The sequence below is a fragment of the Scyliorhinus canicula genome, chromosome 11 (genome assembly GCF_902713615.1).
Source record: "Scyliorhinus canicula chromosome 11, sScyCan1.1, whole genome shotgun sequence".
Lineage (NCBI taxonomy): Eukaryota > Metazoa > Chordata > Chondrichthyes > Carcharhiniformes > Scyliorhinidae > Scyliorhinus > Scyliorhinus canicula.
In genome coordinates, this window is record NC_052156.1 from 148259467 (window position 1) to 148275553 (window position 16087).

The 16087-nt window shown below is 51.9% G+C and overlaps 1 protein-coding gene across 1 annotated transcript in view; it reads right to left on the bottom strand.

Annotated features, from left to right (window-relative positions):
- The window catches only part of LOC119973802, a 152585-nt gene that overhangs the window by 86147 nt on the left and 50351 nt on the right, over nt 1–16087 (bottom strand). Inside the window, exon 5 of the mRNA XM_038812226.1 lies at nt 8353–8456. Coding sequence (XP_038668154.1) covers nt 8353–8456 — 104 coding nt within the window. The remainder of the gene's footprint in view (nt 1–8352; nt 8457–16087) is intronic.

A 16087-nucleotide genomic window follows, 5' to 3' on the forward strand; every position in this document is an offset into this window, starting at 1 on the left:
ATGGAGAGATTGTTGTCGTTACACTACTCCACTAGGTTCTCTATCTCCCTCCTGTATTCAGACTCGTCGTTATTCGAGATCCGGCCCACTATGGTCGTATCGTCAGCAAACTTGTAGATGGAGTTGGAACCAAGTTTTGCCACGCAGTCGTGTGTGTACATGGAGTAGAGTAGGGGGCTAAGTACGCAGCCTTGCGGGGCACCGGTATTGAGGACTATTGTGGAGGAGGTGTTGGTGTTCATTCTTACTGATTGCGGTCTGTTGGTCAGAAAGTCAAGGATCCAGGTGCAGAGTGGAGCGCCAATAGGGATATCGGCCCGTAGGACTCCGGGTCCTTGTCCCACTTCAGGATCAATGAGATCGTGGCCTGTGACATCGTCGGGGGAAGCACCCCACGCTCTCTTGCCTCATTGAATGTCCTCATGAACAGCAACCCCAATATCCCAGAGAACTTTTTATAGAACTCCACTGGGTACCCGTCCGGCCCCGGGGCTTTACCCGACTGCGTGGCCTTCAGACCCTCCGCTATCTCCTCCAACCCGATCGGGGCCCCAAGCCCTTCTACCAACCCCCCGTCCACCTTCGGGAAATTCCACCCCCCTAAGAAGTGCCTCATCTCCTCCGGCCCCGCTGGGGGTACCGACCCATACAGCCTACTGTAAACCTCCGTGAACGCCTTATTCACCCCTGCTGCGTCTCGAACCAGGCTCCCGTCCCCATCCTTTACTTTCCCTATCTCCCTGGCTGCCTCCCTCTTTCTAAGCTGCTTTGCAAGCATTCTACTGGCCTTCTCCCCATGCTTATTGATCGTTCCCTTTGCCTTCCTCAGCTGCTCTACCGCCCTCCCTGTAGTTAACAAGCCAAACTCCGCCTGTAGCCTCCGTCGTTCTCTTAAAAGCCCTGCCTCCGGGGTCTCCGCATACCTCCTGTAGACCCATCTCCTTTATCAGTCGGTCCGTCTCTGCTCTATCTACCTTCTCCCTGTGGGCCCGTATCGAGATCAACTCCCCTTCAACCACGGCCTTCAATGCCTCCCAGACCACTGCTGCCGAAACTTCACCCATGTCGTTGACTTCCGAATACATTTCCTCAGCCGCCCGCACACCTCTTTGTCAGCTAAATGTCCCACGTCCAGCCTCCAGTGCGGGCGATGGCTACTCTCCTTGCTAAGCGGTAGGTCAACCCAGTGCGGGGCATGATCCGAGATTATGATCGCCAAATACCCAGTGTCCATCACCCCCGTCAGTCGAGCCCTGTTCAAAATTTAAAAATCAGTCCGGGAGTACACTTTATGCACGTCTGAGTAGAAGGAAAACTCCTTCACTCTCGGCTGCCCAAATCTCCATGAGTCCATCTGCTCTGTGAACCTCTTTAGGTCCTTTGCCATTGCTGGCACCCTGCCTGTCTTTGAGCTCGACTGGTCTGAACCAGGGTCAATAACTGTGTTGAAGTCCCCTCCCATGACTAACTTATGCGAATCTAGGTCCGGGATCTTCCCCAGCATCCTCTTTATAAACTCCACATCATCCCAATTTGGTGCATATATTTACTTGTACCACCTGCATCCCCTCCAGTTTCCCACTGACCATAACGTACCGGCCTCCCACATCTGTCACTATTCTTCCCGCCTCAAACACCACTCGCTTATTAATCAGGATCACGACCCCTGTAGTCTTCGAGTCCAGCCCCGAGTGAAAAACCTGTCCGACCCATCTCTTCCTTAATCTGATATGATCAGATACTCGAAGGTGCGTCTCCTGTAGCATTACCACGTCCGCCTTCAGTCCCCTCAGATGCGCGAACACACATGCCCTCTTTTTTAAAATAAATTTAGAGTACCCAATTATTTTTATTTTTATTTTTTATTTTCCAATTAAGGGGCAATTTAGCGTGGCCAATCCACCTAGCCTGCACATCTTTGGGTTGTGGGGGCGAAACCCACGCAGACACGGGGAGAATGTGTAAACTCCACACAGACAGTGACCCAGGGCCGGGATTCAAACCCGGGTCCTCAGCGCCGTAGGCAGCAATGCTAACCACTGTGCCACCGTGCTGCCCACGCATGCCCTCTTAACCGGCCCATTTAGTCCTCTTACATTCCAGGTGATCAGCCTAATTGGGGGACTCATTCCCCCCCGCCCCCGCTTTCGCCGATCAGCCATCACCTTTCTTGGGTCAGTCTATAGCCCGTGCCCCACGCCTCCACCGACCTGGCCCAAGGCAGCCTCCGCCCCCGACCTCCTTTCTGTCCCTCAGCAACAGTCCCTCCCTCGTCAGCAGAACATTTCCCCCCCCAGTAACAGCACTATGTAAACCTACCCCTTTGACAAGCATACCATCTGCTCATCCCCCACTGAGCTTCCGTGAGCTAGCCTGCCCAGCTAGCTTGGTGACCCCTACCCATGACGCCAGACATTCTCCCACCTACTGTTCCCTCCCCCCCGCTCATACACACATACTCAAACGAAAAACCAGTCCCAACACAATTGTCCTAGAAAAAAAAAGATAAACAAAGAAGAGATCAAACAGAAGATCCAGCATCTAACAAACACAGCTCCATCCCCCATCAGTGCAAATGTAAACTTTAATTCACTTAGCTCTGCAACTGGCCCCAAATCAATACAGAAGGCATTACAAATAACGTCAGAAAACGAAAAACAAGAAACTTTTTTTCACGTGAACATTGCAGCAAAGTTCGAAGTCCTCAGTCCGCCACCAGTCCTTTTCTTTTCGCGAAGTCCATCGCTTCCTCGGGTGACTCAAAATAAAAATGTTGCTCGTCATATGTGACCCAGAGATGGGTCGGATACAGCAGTCCAAACTTCACCTTTTTCTTAAAAAGGGTCGACTTTATCTGATTGAACACCGCTCTTCTCCTGGCCACCTCTGCACGCAGGTCCTGATAGATCCTCAGGATACTGTTCTCCCATTTACAGCTCCGTGTCTGCCTGGCCCACTGTAAAATACGCTCCTTGTCCAAGTGCCTGTGGAATCTCACCACCATTGACCTCGGGGGGGTCCCCCACTCGCGGCTTCCTCGCGGGCGCTCTGTGAGCCCTGTCCACCTCCAAGGATCGGGAGAACGTCCCATCCACCAGCAACTTCTCAAACATGCCCGCTATATATGCCCCTTCTTCGGACCTCTCTGGGAGACCGACGATTCTCAGGTTCTGCCAGCAGGATCTATTCTCTAGGTCCTCCACCTTCTCCAGGAGCCTTTTCTGCTGGTCTCTCAGCATTCCCACCTCCAACTCCACCACAGTTTGATGTTCCTCCTGCTCAGCCAGCGCCTTCTCTACTTTCTGGATCGCCCGATCTTGGGCATCCAATCCGACCTCCAAAATTGATCCTTTTGCACTTGCCTTCTTAACTGCCAACTGAACCTGCGCATTAACCTGAAGAGAATCATGAACAAGGACTCCCAAGTCCCTTTGTGCTTCTGATTTCCTATGCATTTCCCCATTTAGAAAACAGTCTATGCCTAAATTCCTCCTTCCAAAATGCATAACCTCACACTTTTCCACATTGTATTTCATTTGCCATTTCATTGCTCACTCTCCTAGCTTGTTCAAATCCTTCTGCAGCCCACCTGCTTCCTCAATACTACCTGTCCCTCTACAGATCTTTGAATCATCGGCAAACTTCGCAACAGTGCCTTCAGTTCCTTCTTCCAGATCATTAATGTATATTGTAAAATGTTGTGGTCCCAGCGCAGCCCCTGAAGCACACCACTAGTCACAGTTTACCATCCTGAAAAAGACCCCTTTATCCCCACTCTCCGCCTTCTGCCAGTCAGCCAATTCTCTATCCATGCCAGGATCTTACCTAAACACCAGGGGCTTTTAACTTATTTAACTTATTTAACAGTCTCCTATGCGGCACCTTGTCAAGGGCTTTCTGGAAATCTAAATAAATTACGTCCACTGGTTCTCCTATGTCGAACTTGCTTGTTACTTCCTCAAAGAACTCTAACAGATTTGTCAGACACGACCTCCCTTTGACAAAGCCGTGCTGACTCAGTCCTACTTTACCATGCACTTCCAAGTACTTTGCGATCTCATCTTTAATAACAGACTTTAAATTCTTACCAATGACCGAAGTCATGCTAACCGGCCTATAATTTCCCATCTTCTGCCTCCCTCCCTTCTTAAAAAGTGGCGTTACCATTAGCCACTTTCCAGTCCTCTGGAACCCTTGCTGCCTCCCGTGATTCCTGAAAGATCATCATCAATGCCTCCACAATATCCTCAGCTACCCCCTTTCGAACCCTGGGGTGTAGTCCATCTGGTCCAGGTGATTTATCCACCTTCAGACCTTTCAGTTTCCCCAGAACCTTCTTATTTATGGTCACTGCACTCACCTCTACCCCCTAGTTCTCCTGGAGCTCTAGCATCCCACTGGTGTCTTCCACCATGAAGACTGATGCAAAGTAACTATTCAGCGTGTCTGCCATTTCTTTGTTTCCTATTATTACTTCTCCAGCCACATTTTCCAATGTCTATTTTTGCCTCTCTTTTACCTTTTATGTATTGAAAAAAACTCCTCCTTATTTTCCTCTATATTACTAGCTAGCTTGCACTTATGCTTCATCGTCTACCCCCTCCTTGTTGCTTTTTTAGTTGTCCTCTGCTCGCTTTAAAAGGCTTCCCAAACCTCTGGCTTTGCACTAATCCTCACCACTTTGTATGCTTTTTCTTTAGCCTTAATGCTGTCCTTGACATCCCTCGTCAGCCATGGATGACTTGTCCTCCCCTTAGCCTGTTTCCTCTTCCTTGGGATGAATTTCTGTTGTGCCTCCCTAATGACCCACAAAAACTCCTGCCATTGTTTAGCACAGGGCTAAATCACTGGCTTTGAAAGCAGACCAAGGCAGGCCAGCAGCACGGTTCGATTCCCGTATCAGCCTCCCCGAACAGGCGCTGGAATGTGGGCGACTAGGGGCTTTTCACAGTAACTTCATTTGACGCCTACTTGTGACAATAAGCGATTTTCATTTTTCATTTTCATTTCATTTCATTGCTGTTCCACTGTCTTCCCTGCTAGGTTCCTTTTCCAATCAACTCTGCCCAGCTCCTCCCTCATGTCTTTATAGTTACCTTGTTTTAATTGTAATGCTGTTACATCTGATTGCAGGTTCACCCTCTCAAACTGCAGGGTAAATTCTATCATATTGTGGTCACTGCTCCCTAAGGGTTCCTTCACTTTAAGTTCCCTAACCAAATCTGCCTCATTACACATCACAAAATCCAGAATTGCCTGTTCCCTAGTAAGCTCTGTCACAAGCTGCTCCAAAAAAACCATCTCTTAGACATTCCACAAATTCCTTTTCTTGGGATCCACTACCAACCTGATTTCCCCAGTCCACCTGCATATTGAAGTCCCCCATGATTATTGTAATACTGCCTTTTTTACATGCCTTTTCTATCTCCTGATTTATTTTCTGTCCCACGTCCTGACTACTGCGAGGGGGCCTGAAAATAACTCCCATCAAGGTCTTTTTAACTTTGCAATTCCTCAACTCTACCCACAGAGATTCTATGCCTTCCGATTCTATATTGCTCCTTGCTATCGATTTAACTTCATTCCTTAATAACAATGCAAGCCTGCCCCCTTTGGCCATCTGCCTGTCCTTTCAATAGGACATATATCCTTGGATATTTAGACCCAGCCCTGATCCCATTGCAGCCATATCTCTGTAATTCCCATAACATTGTCCCGGTCAATTTCAATGTGCGCAACAAGCTCATTTATCTTGTTCCGTATATTGCGCGCATTTAGGTACAACACCCTCAATCCTGCATTGACCACCTCCCTTTTCACACTCTCCTCATTCACAGTACCCTGTACCGTGGCCCTTTCTGATTTTTGACTATGGCTTTTCTGTCTTAAACTTTCCCCCTTACTGCGTTTTGTTTCTGTCCCGTTTTACTTCCCTCCAACTTTATGCATCGGTCCCCATCCCCTTGCCACATTAGTTTAAATCCTCCCCAACAGCACTATCAAACAACCCCGAGGACATCAGTTCCAGTCCTGCCCAGGTGCAGACCGTCCGGTTTGTACTGGTCCCACCTCGCCAGAACTGGTTCCAATGGCCCAAGAATTTGAATCCCTCCCTCTTGCACCATCTCTCAAGGCACACATTCATCCTATCTAGCCTGACATTCCTACTCTGACTAGCTCGTGGCACTGGTAGCAATCCTGAGATTACTATCTTTGAGGTCCTACTTTTTAGTTTAACTCGTAACTCTCTGAATTCAGCTTGTAGGACCTCATCCCGTTTTTTACCTATATCGTTGGTGCCTAGGTGCACCACGACAGCCCTTCCTTACCCACAGTCGGTCCTTCTCCCTCAGGTGCATCTCTTGGAGGAAGACTATGTCAGCTTTTAAACTTCTCAGATGGGCGAAGATTCTGGATCTTTTCACTGGGCCTTTAAATCCCCTAACGTTCCAGGTGATAATCCTGGTGGGGGGTTTCTGTCACCCACTTCCTGCAGGATCAACCATACTTACCTGGTGGATGCACCCCTACATTCCGGGGATTCCCTTTGTTAAGGGGCCATCCAAATTGGTCACAGTCGCCGTTCTCACCATGAGGCCGGGCCCCTGTACTCGGGGGTTTCCCTTTATCCAGGGACCACACAACATGGCTGACAACTGTGTGTATGCCATGTGGGTGAGCCCTGCACTCCTGGATTTCCCTTTGTTTAGGGAATCTCCGAAGTGGCTGCTTATGGTGCCATCTTATTCCATCAACCTGAACTGACATGCCGAAGCCAGTCAAGAGCCCTTCCCTTCCTTATCATTATGCTCCCCCCCCCCCCCCCCCCCCCCGGGTCTCCCTTCCCCCCTTGTCCACCTTTCAACCCTCCCCTGTAACCCCCCTGTGCCCCCCTCCCAATTCACGCCCCCTACCTTCCCTTCCTCAATTTCTATGGATTCACCTCCCCTCCCCGCCAGGCACTCCCTCCCCACTGGGAAATGTGCCGCGGCCCCATCTCTTTCATACCTCCTAGCACTAGCTTTCCCAGAGTGTGGTGCCCCCCCCCCCCCCCCCCCCCTCCCGCGCTGATATTTCTCCCTCCTTATGCTGTTGCTTCACAGCGCCAGGGTCCCAAGTTTCGATTCCCGGCTTGGGTCACTGTCTGTGTGGAGTCTACACGTTCCCCCCCCACGTCTGGGTGGGTTTCCTCCGGGTGCTCCGGTTTCCTTCCACAAGTCCCGAAAGTGCTGTCAGAACATACCACTTAACATGTCTCAATTAGTCTTTTAATAATGTTAACTGCCACTGTTTATGGATTGAGTGGAACCTCAGGGCCACACACACACACACACACACACCCCCCCCCCCCCCCCCCCCCCCCCTGTGACCAGGGCTGGAATTTTCATCCTTCGCCTTTGTCAGCATTTGAAAATTCAGTCCATGGAAGCAAACTTTATATGGTTCAGAATGTCAATTTAATTGAGGCAGAAAGGGAGACTGAGAAACTAAAATAAAGCAATATTAAATATCTAAAGACTGTATATTTAATGCATTCAGCCCACTTGGGATAAATAAACAAATATGCAAAACAAAAGATGTAATTTAACACCACTGTCTATATGAGGCAACATTATATGGTAGAGTCCTGCCTGAAATATTGATAATTTTTTTCCTTCGAGTCTATGGGTGCTATTTAACAAACAAAAGCCTCTTTTTGGGCAGGACGAGATCGGATGCCATTTTTAAATGGCACCCCAATCTCTCAACCCCTCAACGTGACCGCCGAACCATCCCAATGCCTTAACTCACCTGTTAAGGGATCACTGAGCCCCCACCTCATATGGTCAGGGCATCCCCCGGCCTGATCTCCTATGTGGGCAAAATGCCACCTGGGCACCTTGACACTGCGAGGTTGGCACCCAGGTGGCACTGCCTGAGTGCCACCCTGCTCAGAGGCCAACCACCCGGGGGCCTCTAATCGCCTGCCCCCCCACCCCTCCCAAGTGCCAAGTCCCTGTTTGTGGAGACAAGTACCAAATGGCTCCTGGCTGAAATCTCTTTGGTGAGGCTGATAGATCCCAGGGTCTGGTTAATTATTGCGTAGTCATAGTTAAGTGCACCTAACTGCACTCTTAACTATGCAAATCTGGATCGTACCCACAATCGTTAAAATACGTGGGGCGTAATGAGCGCTGGAAATCCCAGAGGAGGCCTTTTGCAGGATTTACCAGCCGTGTCCCGTCCCAATTCCGTCTGGACGCAGCCAGTAAATCACATCCTATGTTTCGCTTGCTGTACATTTTCAAAACTTTTCCATTTAATTAATCTTTCTACCCTTCACAATTTGTAAAATAAAAAAAACTCCCTTGCCTTTCAAAGTCTCTTTAAAACCTTCATAGGAAGGGGGTGCAGCTGTGGACGCTGTTTGTCGTTTCGGCGTCTGATGGTCTGGGAACTTCACGCTGCAACACGGCCTAGGAGCAACAGAGAAAGAGAGAAGCAGGGAGCATCACAAATGCATTTTTTCTTATACTTTGGGAAAAATCTTTGCTTAGAAATGGAGAATAGGGAAAGAACAGTGATTTGAGGCAGAAAGGAAAATTTGAGAGTGAGACCATTATTAAACAAATTGTGTAATATTGTCCCAAACAAATGTTACTATTCTTACCAATGTATCTTGGTGAATATAATAACAAAATATGATATACAAGGTTCGACTTATAGTGCCACAATGGGCCTGGTGGGAAGCACATGATGTGACTGAGTTATACAACTAATAAGTTCCAAATTCAATTTAAGTTCTAAGCTAAGTCAGCTATCTTAATTGAGCAGAAACTGAGGCAATAAAATTAGCCTCAGAACACCAAGTGCTCAAAATGGCGGCCGGCGGAACACCCAAGGACTGGTGGAAGTCGGCGCAGGAGCAGCAAGCCTCTCTTCTGCGCTGTTTTGCGGAGCAGAAGGCTGAGTTGCTGGACTCCCTGAATGCGACTACCAACAAGCTGCTTGGGACCCAGGCGGCCCAGGAGGTGTCCATTCGGGAGTTGCAGCAGCAGGCCGCTGAGCGGGAGGAGGAGGCCGTGGTCCTCGTGGGGAAAGTGGAGTTGCATGAGGCACTTCACAAAAAGTGGCAAGACCGCTTGGAGGAGGTGGACGTTCGCACGAGGCGAAAGAATTTGAGGATCCTGGGCCTGGCGGAGGGGCTGTAGGGGTCGGATCTCCCGTCGTACGTCACCACGATGTTGAGCTCGTTGATGGGAGCGGGGTCCTTCCATTTGCCCCTGGAGCTTGAGGGAGCTCACAGAGTGCTGGCCAGGAGGCCTAAGGCAAATGAACCCCCGTGGGCGGTGCTGGTGCGGTTCCATCGATTTAGTGACCGGGAGTGTGTGCTGCGCTGGGCCAAGAAAGAGAGGAGCAGCAAGTGGGAGAATTCAGTAGTGCGAATCTACCAGGACTGGAGTGCGGAGGTGGCAAAGCGGCGGGCCGGGTCCAACCGGACGAAGGCGGTGCTGCATGCCAAGCAGGTCAGATTTGGAATGCTGCAGCCTGCGCGTCTGTGGGTGACATATAAGGACCGGCACCACTACTTTGAGTCCCCGGAGGAGGCGTGGGCCTTTGTACAGGCGGAGAAGCTGGACTCGAACTAGGGTCTGGGGTCACACTATGGCCGTTGCTGTTTTCGCTGTTGCTGTTCTTCAATTTTGAATCGTGTTTTTTTTATGCTGGTTTTCTTTTTGCTCTGTTTCCGGGTGGGTTTGTCTGTTGGGTATGGGTGTGGGGTATGTGGGGAACGTTGGGGGTATGTGCTTTATATGTTCTCTTCTGTACGTGGCTGGGGGTTGGGGCGAAACTGGATTTTGGGGAGCTGCGTCAGAAGGGTGGGGTGTGGCAGTGTGAAAGCGCGGGCTTTCCTCTGGTTTCCCGCGCTGTGGGGCGGAGCTGGAGGTGGGGGCGTTTTCTTTCCCGCGCTGAAGCGGCGCCAAGGAGGTGTGGCAAGAGGGGGATGACCGCATGCCAGGAGGGGATGGGTTTTGGCGGGAGCTGCCGGGTCAGCAGAAGTCAACTGACTCACGGAAGTACCATGGAGGGTGCGTCGCGGCTAGGAGGGGTCCTAGCCTGGGGGGGTGGGGGGGAATACCGGGTTGCTGCTGGAATGGCCAGGAAGGAGCTGGTGTGGGCCGGAGGGGTAGAGGAGAGGCTTTATCGCCATGGGGAACAGGTCAGGCGGGGCGAGCTGGCCTGGGGCGAGCAGTCGATAAGCTATGCCTAGCCGGCGGGGGAGAGGGGCGAGTTGCCCTCTGATCCGGCTGATTACTTGGAACGTGAACGGGCCGGTTAAGAGAACTAGGGTATTTTCTCATCTGAAGGGGCTGAAGGCGGACGTGGCTATGCTCCAGGAGACCCACTTGAAGGTGGCGGACCAGGTTCGTCTGAGGAAGGGGTGGGTGGGGCAGGTTTTTCACTCAGGATTGGACGCGAAGAACCGGGGGGTGGCGATTCTGGTGGGGAAGAGGGTGGCGTTCGAGGCGGCTGAGGTGGTGTCGGACAAGGAGGGCAGATATATTATGGTGAAGGGTAGGCTGCAGGGAGAGAAGGTGGTGCTAGTTAATGTATATGCCCCGAATTGGGATGATGCTGGCTTCATGAGGCGATTGTTGGGCCGCATCCCGGACCTGGAGGCAGGGGGCCTGATCATGGGGGGAGACTTTAACACAGTGCTGGATCCCCCACTGGACCGGTCCAGTTCAAGGACGGGTAGGAGACCGGCAGCGGCCAAAGTGCTGAGGGGGTTTATGGACCAGATGGGAGGGGTGGATTCCTGGAGGTTTGGGAGGCTGAGAGCGCGGGAGTATTCCTTTTTCTCCCATGTCCATAGGGTCTATCCCCGAATAGATTTTTTCGTCCTGAGCAGGGGATTGATCCCGAAGGTGCAGAATGCCGAGTATTCGGACATAGCGATTTCAGACCATGCTCCGCACTGGGTTGATCTGGAGATGGGGGAGGCGCGGGACCAGCGCCCGCTCTGGCGCCTGGATGTGGGGCTGCTGGCTGATGAGGAGGTGTGTAGGAGGGTCCGGGGAAGTATTGAGGGGTATCTTGATACCAATGATACGGGGGAGGTCCGGGTGGGGATGGTCTGGGAGGCTCTGAAAGCAGTGATCCGGGGGGAGCTGATCTCCATCCGGGCCCATAGGGAAAGGAGGGAGAGGAAGGAGAGGGAGAGACTGGTGGGGGAGCTCCTGGATGTGGACAGGAGATACGCGGAGGCACGGGAGGAGGGGTTGCTGGGGGAACGGTGTAGTTTGCAGGCCAAATTTGACTTGTTGACCACCAGAAAGGCGGAGACACAGTGGAGGAGGGCGCAGGGCGCGGTATATGAGTATGGGGAGAAGGCAAGCAGGATGTTGGCGCATCAGCTCCGCAGGCGAGATGCGGCTAGGGAAATTGGTGGAGTGACGGATAGGGGTGGGAATGTAGTGCAGAAGGGGACAGAAGTAAATGGGGTCTTTAGGGACTTCTACGAGGAACTGTACCGGTCGGAACCTCCAATGGGGAGAGGGGGGATGGAGAGCTTCATGAACAGGCTATGTTTCCCAAGGGTTCAAGAGGCGCTGGTAGAGGGGCTGGGGGCGCCGATAGAGTTGGAGGAGCTAGTCAGGGGGATTGGACAAATGCAGTCAGGTAAGGCGCCGGGGTCGGACGGGTTCCCGGTGGAATTTTATAAAAAGTATGCGGATCTGGTGGGCCCCCTGTTGGTGCGAGCCTTCAATGAGGCATGGGAGGGGGGGGGCTTTGCCCCGAACGATGTCGCGGGCACTGATCTCTCTGATCCTGAAGCGGGATAAGGACCCCTTGCAGTGTGGATCATACAGGCCTATCTCGTTCATCAATGTTGACGCTAAGTTGCTGGCGAAGATCCTGGCCACCAGGATAGAGGACTGGGTGCCAGGGGTGATACACGAGGATCAGACAGGATTTGTCAAGGGACGGCAGCTCAGCACAAATGTGCGGAGACTGCTAAATGTTATTATGATGCCGGCAGTGGAGGGGGAGGCGGAGATAGTGGTGGCGCTGGATGCGGAGAAAGCGTTTGATAGGGTTGAGTGGGGGTACCTGTGGGAGGTGCTGGAGCGGTTCGGATTCGGGGAGGGATTCATCAAATGGGTGAGGCTGCTCTGCGCGGCTCCGATGGCAAGTGTAGTTACCAATGGAAGGAGATCGGAGTACTTTAGGCTCTACCGTGGGACCAGGCAGGGGTGCCCCCGTCCCCCTTGCTCTTTGCACTGGCGATTGAACCTTTGGCTATGGCGTTGAGGGAGTCAGGGAGATGGAGGGGTCTGGTGCGGGGTGGGGAGGAACATCGTGTATCGCTGTATGCGGACGACCTGCTGTTGTATGTGGCGGTTCCAGAAGGGGGAATGCCGGGGGTGATGGAGCTGGTAGCGGAATTTGGGGGCTTCTCGGGCTATAAGTTAAATTTAGGCAAGAGCGAGGTATTTGTAGTACACCCGGGTGATCAGGAGGGAGGAATTGGGAGACTCCCATTTAAGAGGACAGTGAAGAGTTTCAGATACCTGGGGGTGCAGGTGGCCAGGAGTTGGGGGACTCTCCATAAGCTTAATTTTACCAGGCTGGTGGAGCAGATGGAGGAGCAATTTAAAAGGTGGGACATGGTGCTACTATCGTTGGCGGGTAGAGTGCAGTCCGTCAAAATGACGGTTCTCTCGAGGTTCTTGTTCCTTTTTCAGTGTTTGCCCATCTTTATCCCTAGGGCCTTTTTTAGAAAGGTGACTAGCAGCATCATGAGCTTTGTTTGGGCGCATGGGACCCCGAGGGTGAAGAGGGTCTTCTTGGAGCGGGGTAGAGATGGCCGGGGGGGGGAAGAGAACTGGCGTTACCCAATCTCTCAGGGTATTATTGGGCGGCCAATGTGTCGATGGTGCGCAAGTGGGTAATGGAGGGGGAGGGGGCAGCATGGAAACGGATGGAGAGGGCGTCCTGTGGAGATACAAGCCTGGGGGCCCTGGTAACGGCGCCGTGGCCGCTCCCTCCTACGAGGTATACCACGAGTCCGGTGGTGGCGGCTACCCTCAAGATTTGGGGGCAGTGGAGGTGACATAGGGGAGAAGTGGGGGGCTCGATGGAAGCTCCGTTAAGGGGGAACCATAGGTTCGTCCCGGGAACATTGATGGGGGATTTCAGGGTTGGCACAGAGTGGGCATCAGACAGCTGAGGGACCTGTTTATTGATGGGAGGTCTGCGAGCCTGGGGGAGTTGGAGGAGAAATTCAGGCTCCCCCCGGGAAACATGTTCAGGTATCTGCAGGTGAAGGCATTTGCTAGACGGCAGGTGGAGGGATTCCCTTCGCTTCCCGCAAGGGGGGTGAGTGACAGGGTGCTTTCGGGGGTCTGGGTCGGAGAGGGGAAGATATCTGATATCTACAAGGTTATGCAGGAGGCGGAGGAGGCATCAGTAGAGGAGCTGAAAGCTAAGTGGGAGGGGGAACTGGGGGAACAGATCGAAGACGGGACATGGGCTGATGCCCTGGAGAGGGTTAGTTCTTCCTCCTCGTGTGCGCGGCTTAGCCTCATCCAATTCAGGGTGCTGCACCGGGCCTACATGACTGGGACGAGGAGGAGTAGGTTCTTTCAGGGTGAAGACAGGTGTGTCAGGTGCTCGGGGAGTCCAGCGAACCATGCCCATATGTTCTGGGCATGCCCGGCACTGGAGGAGTTCTGGAAGGGGGTGGCGAGGACGGTGTCGAGGGTGGTGGGATCCAGGGTCAAGCCAGGATGGGGACTCGCGATTTTTGGGGTTGGGGTGGAGCTGGGAGTGCAGGAGACGAAAGAGGCCGGTGTGCTGGCCTTTGCGCCCTTAGTAGCCCGGCGAAGGATCTTGCTACAATGGAAGGATGCAAGGCCCCCAAGCATGGAGACCTGGATCAATGACATGGCGGGTTTCATTAAGCTAGAGAAGGTCAAATTCGCCCTGAGAGGGTCGGTACAAGGGTTCTTTAGGCAGTGGCAACCTTCCCTCGACTTTCTGGCTCAACGATCGGGTACGGGGACAGTAGCAGCAGCAACCCGGGGGGGGGGGGGGGGGAGGGGGGGGAAAAGGGGGGGGGGGGGGGGGAGACGATGACTATGTTTGTTTGTTTAATTTTAATTTATTTTTAAGTTCTTTTGTTGTTCATTGGGGTTGGGGGGGTGGGGGAATGTGATACATGCGTCGATACGGTCTGGGGGGTGTTAGTTATTATGGGTTATTTTGTTGCATTTCATTGTTTGTCGTTATGTTTTATATTTTCTGTAAAAAATTCCAATAAAAATTATTTTTTTTAAAAAGAACACCAAGTGCTATTTTAACACTGATTGTATAACCACTGATTGCTGTACCCAAGGAGCGCTGCCAGGTTAAGAGCAAAGACAAAGAATAAAATTTCTACTCTATTTGACATGAGTTATAATCCTATTGTATAAAAAAAAAATTTCTTTAGAAAATATTTTATTGAAGTATTTGTAATTTTCACAATTTAACGTGTTGACATTTCTAAAACTACCGTGTAGGTCGACACACAAAATACCCCCTAAAAGAACAAACAATAAACCATGTCCCCCACTTCTCCCGCCCTGTCCCCAATTACCCGTATACTAAGCTCCCTGTCCTTATTTAACATTACCCTGCCTCCTGTTTTCCTCCCCTCCCACCTTTTCCATTTCCCCCCTTACTGCTGACGTTTAGTTTTTGTTAAAGAAATCGATGGATGGCTGCCAACTCCAGGCGAATCCCTGTATTGATCCTCTCAGAGCTAACTTGATTTTCTCCAGACTGAGAAACCCTACCATATTGCTGACCCACACTTCTGACTTTGGGGGCTCCGTGTCCCTCCATCTCAGCAAGATCCGTCTCTGGTCCACCAGGCAAGAGAAGGCCAGGATATCGGCCTCCCTTCCCCCTTTTTGCTCCCGGATCCTCCGACACCCCAAATATTGCCAATTCTGGACTCGGAGTTACCCTACCTTCCAGGACATCTGACATAACATCCGCAAATCCCTGCCAGAATTCCCTCAGTTTTGGACATGCCAAAACATATGAACATGGTTGGCCGGGCTACACCCACACTGTCCACACCTGTCCTCCACCTCTTCGAAGAACCTACTCATCCGGGCTACCGTTATGTGGGCACTGTGGACTACCCTGAACTGAATCAAGCTAAGTCTAGCACAGGACGAGGATGCATTTGCCCTTTTCAAGGCTTTTTCCCCACAGTTCAGTTTCCAGCTCCCCTCCTAGCTCCTCTTCCCACTTCCTCTTCACCTCTCTGATAGGGGCCCCTTCCCATTCTAACAATTCCCTGTATATCTCTGAAACCTTCCAATCTCCAACCCCTGTTTTTGACAGCACTTTATCCTGTACTCCCCTCAGGGAGAGGCGAGGAAAGCTTGGGACCTGCCTCCGTACAAAGTCCCGCACTCGAAGGTACCGAAACCCGTTCCCACCCAGCAAATCAACTCCTTCTCTAATGTCACCAAGGTCGGAAAGCCCTCCTGGATGAATAGATCCCCAAACCTCTAAATCACTGCCCGCTGCCATACCTTAAAGCTCCCATCCGGCCCCCCCCCAGGGACAAACCGGTGATTATCACAGATCGGTGACCACACTGACGCTCCCTCCAGTCTCATATGCTGCCTCCATTGCCCCCACACCCTCAGGGCTGCTACGACCACCGGACTTGTAGAGTACCGTGCCGGCATGAACGGCAGGGGCGCCATCAGTAAAGCCTCCAAACTCGTACCTTTGCAGAATGCTGCCTCCATCCGCTCCCAAACCGACCCCTCCTCGACTACCCATTTCCTGACCATCGATATATTGGCAGCCCAGTAATAGTCAATAAAGCTCGGGAGAGCCAAGCCCCCTTCTACACGGGTCCATTCCGGGAATGCCCTCTTTACTCTCGGGGTTTTACCCCCCCATATAAACCTCGATATCGCCGCATTCATACTTCTGAAAAAAGCCTTTGGGACAAAAATCGGGAGACAATGAAAAAAGAAAAGCAGTCTCGGAAGGACCGTCATCTGAACCCTCCCCGCAAGCATCAGTGGGA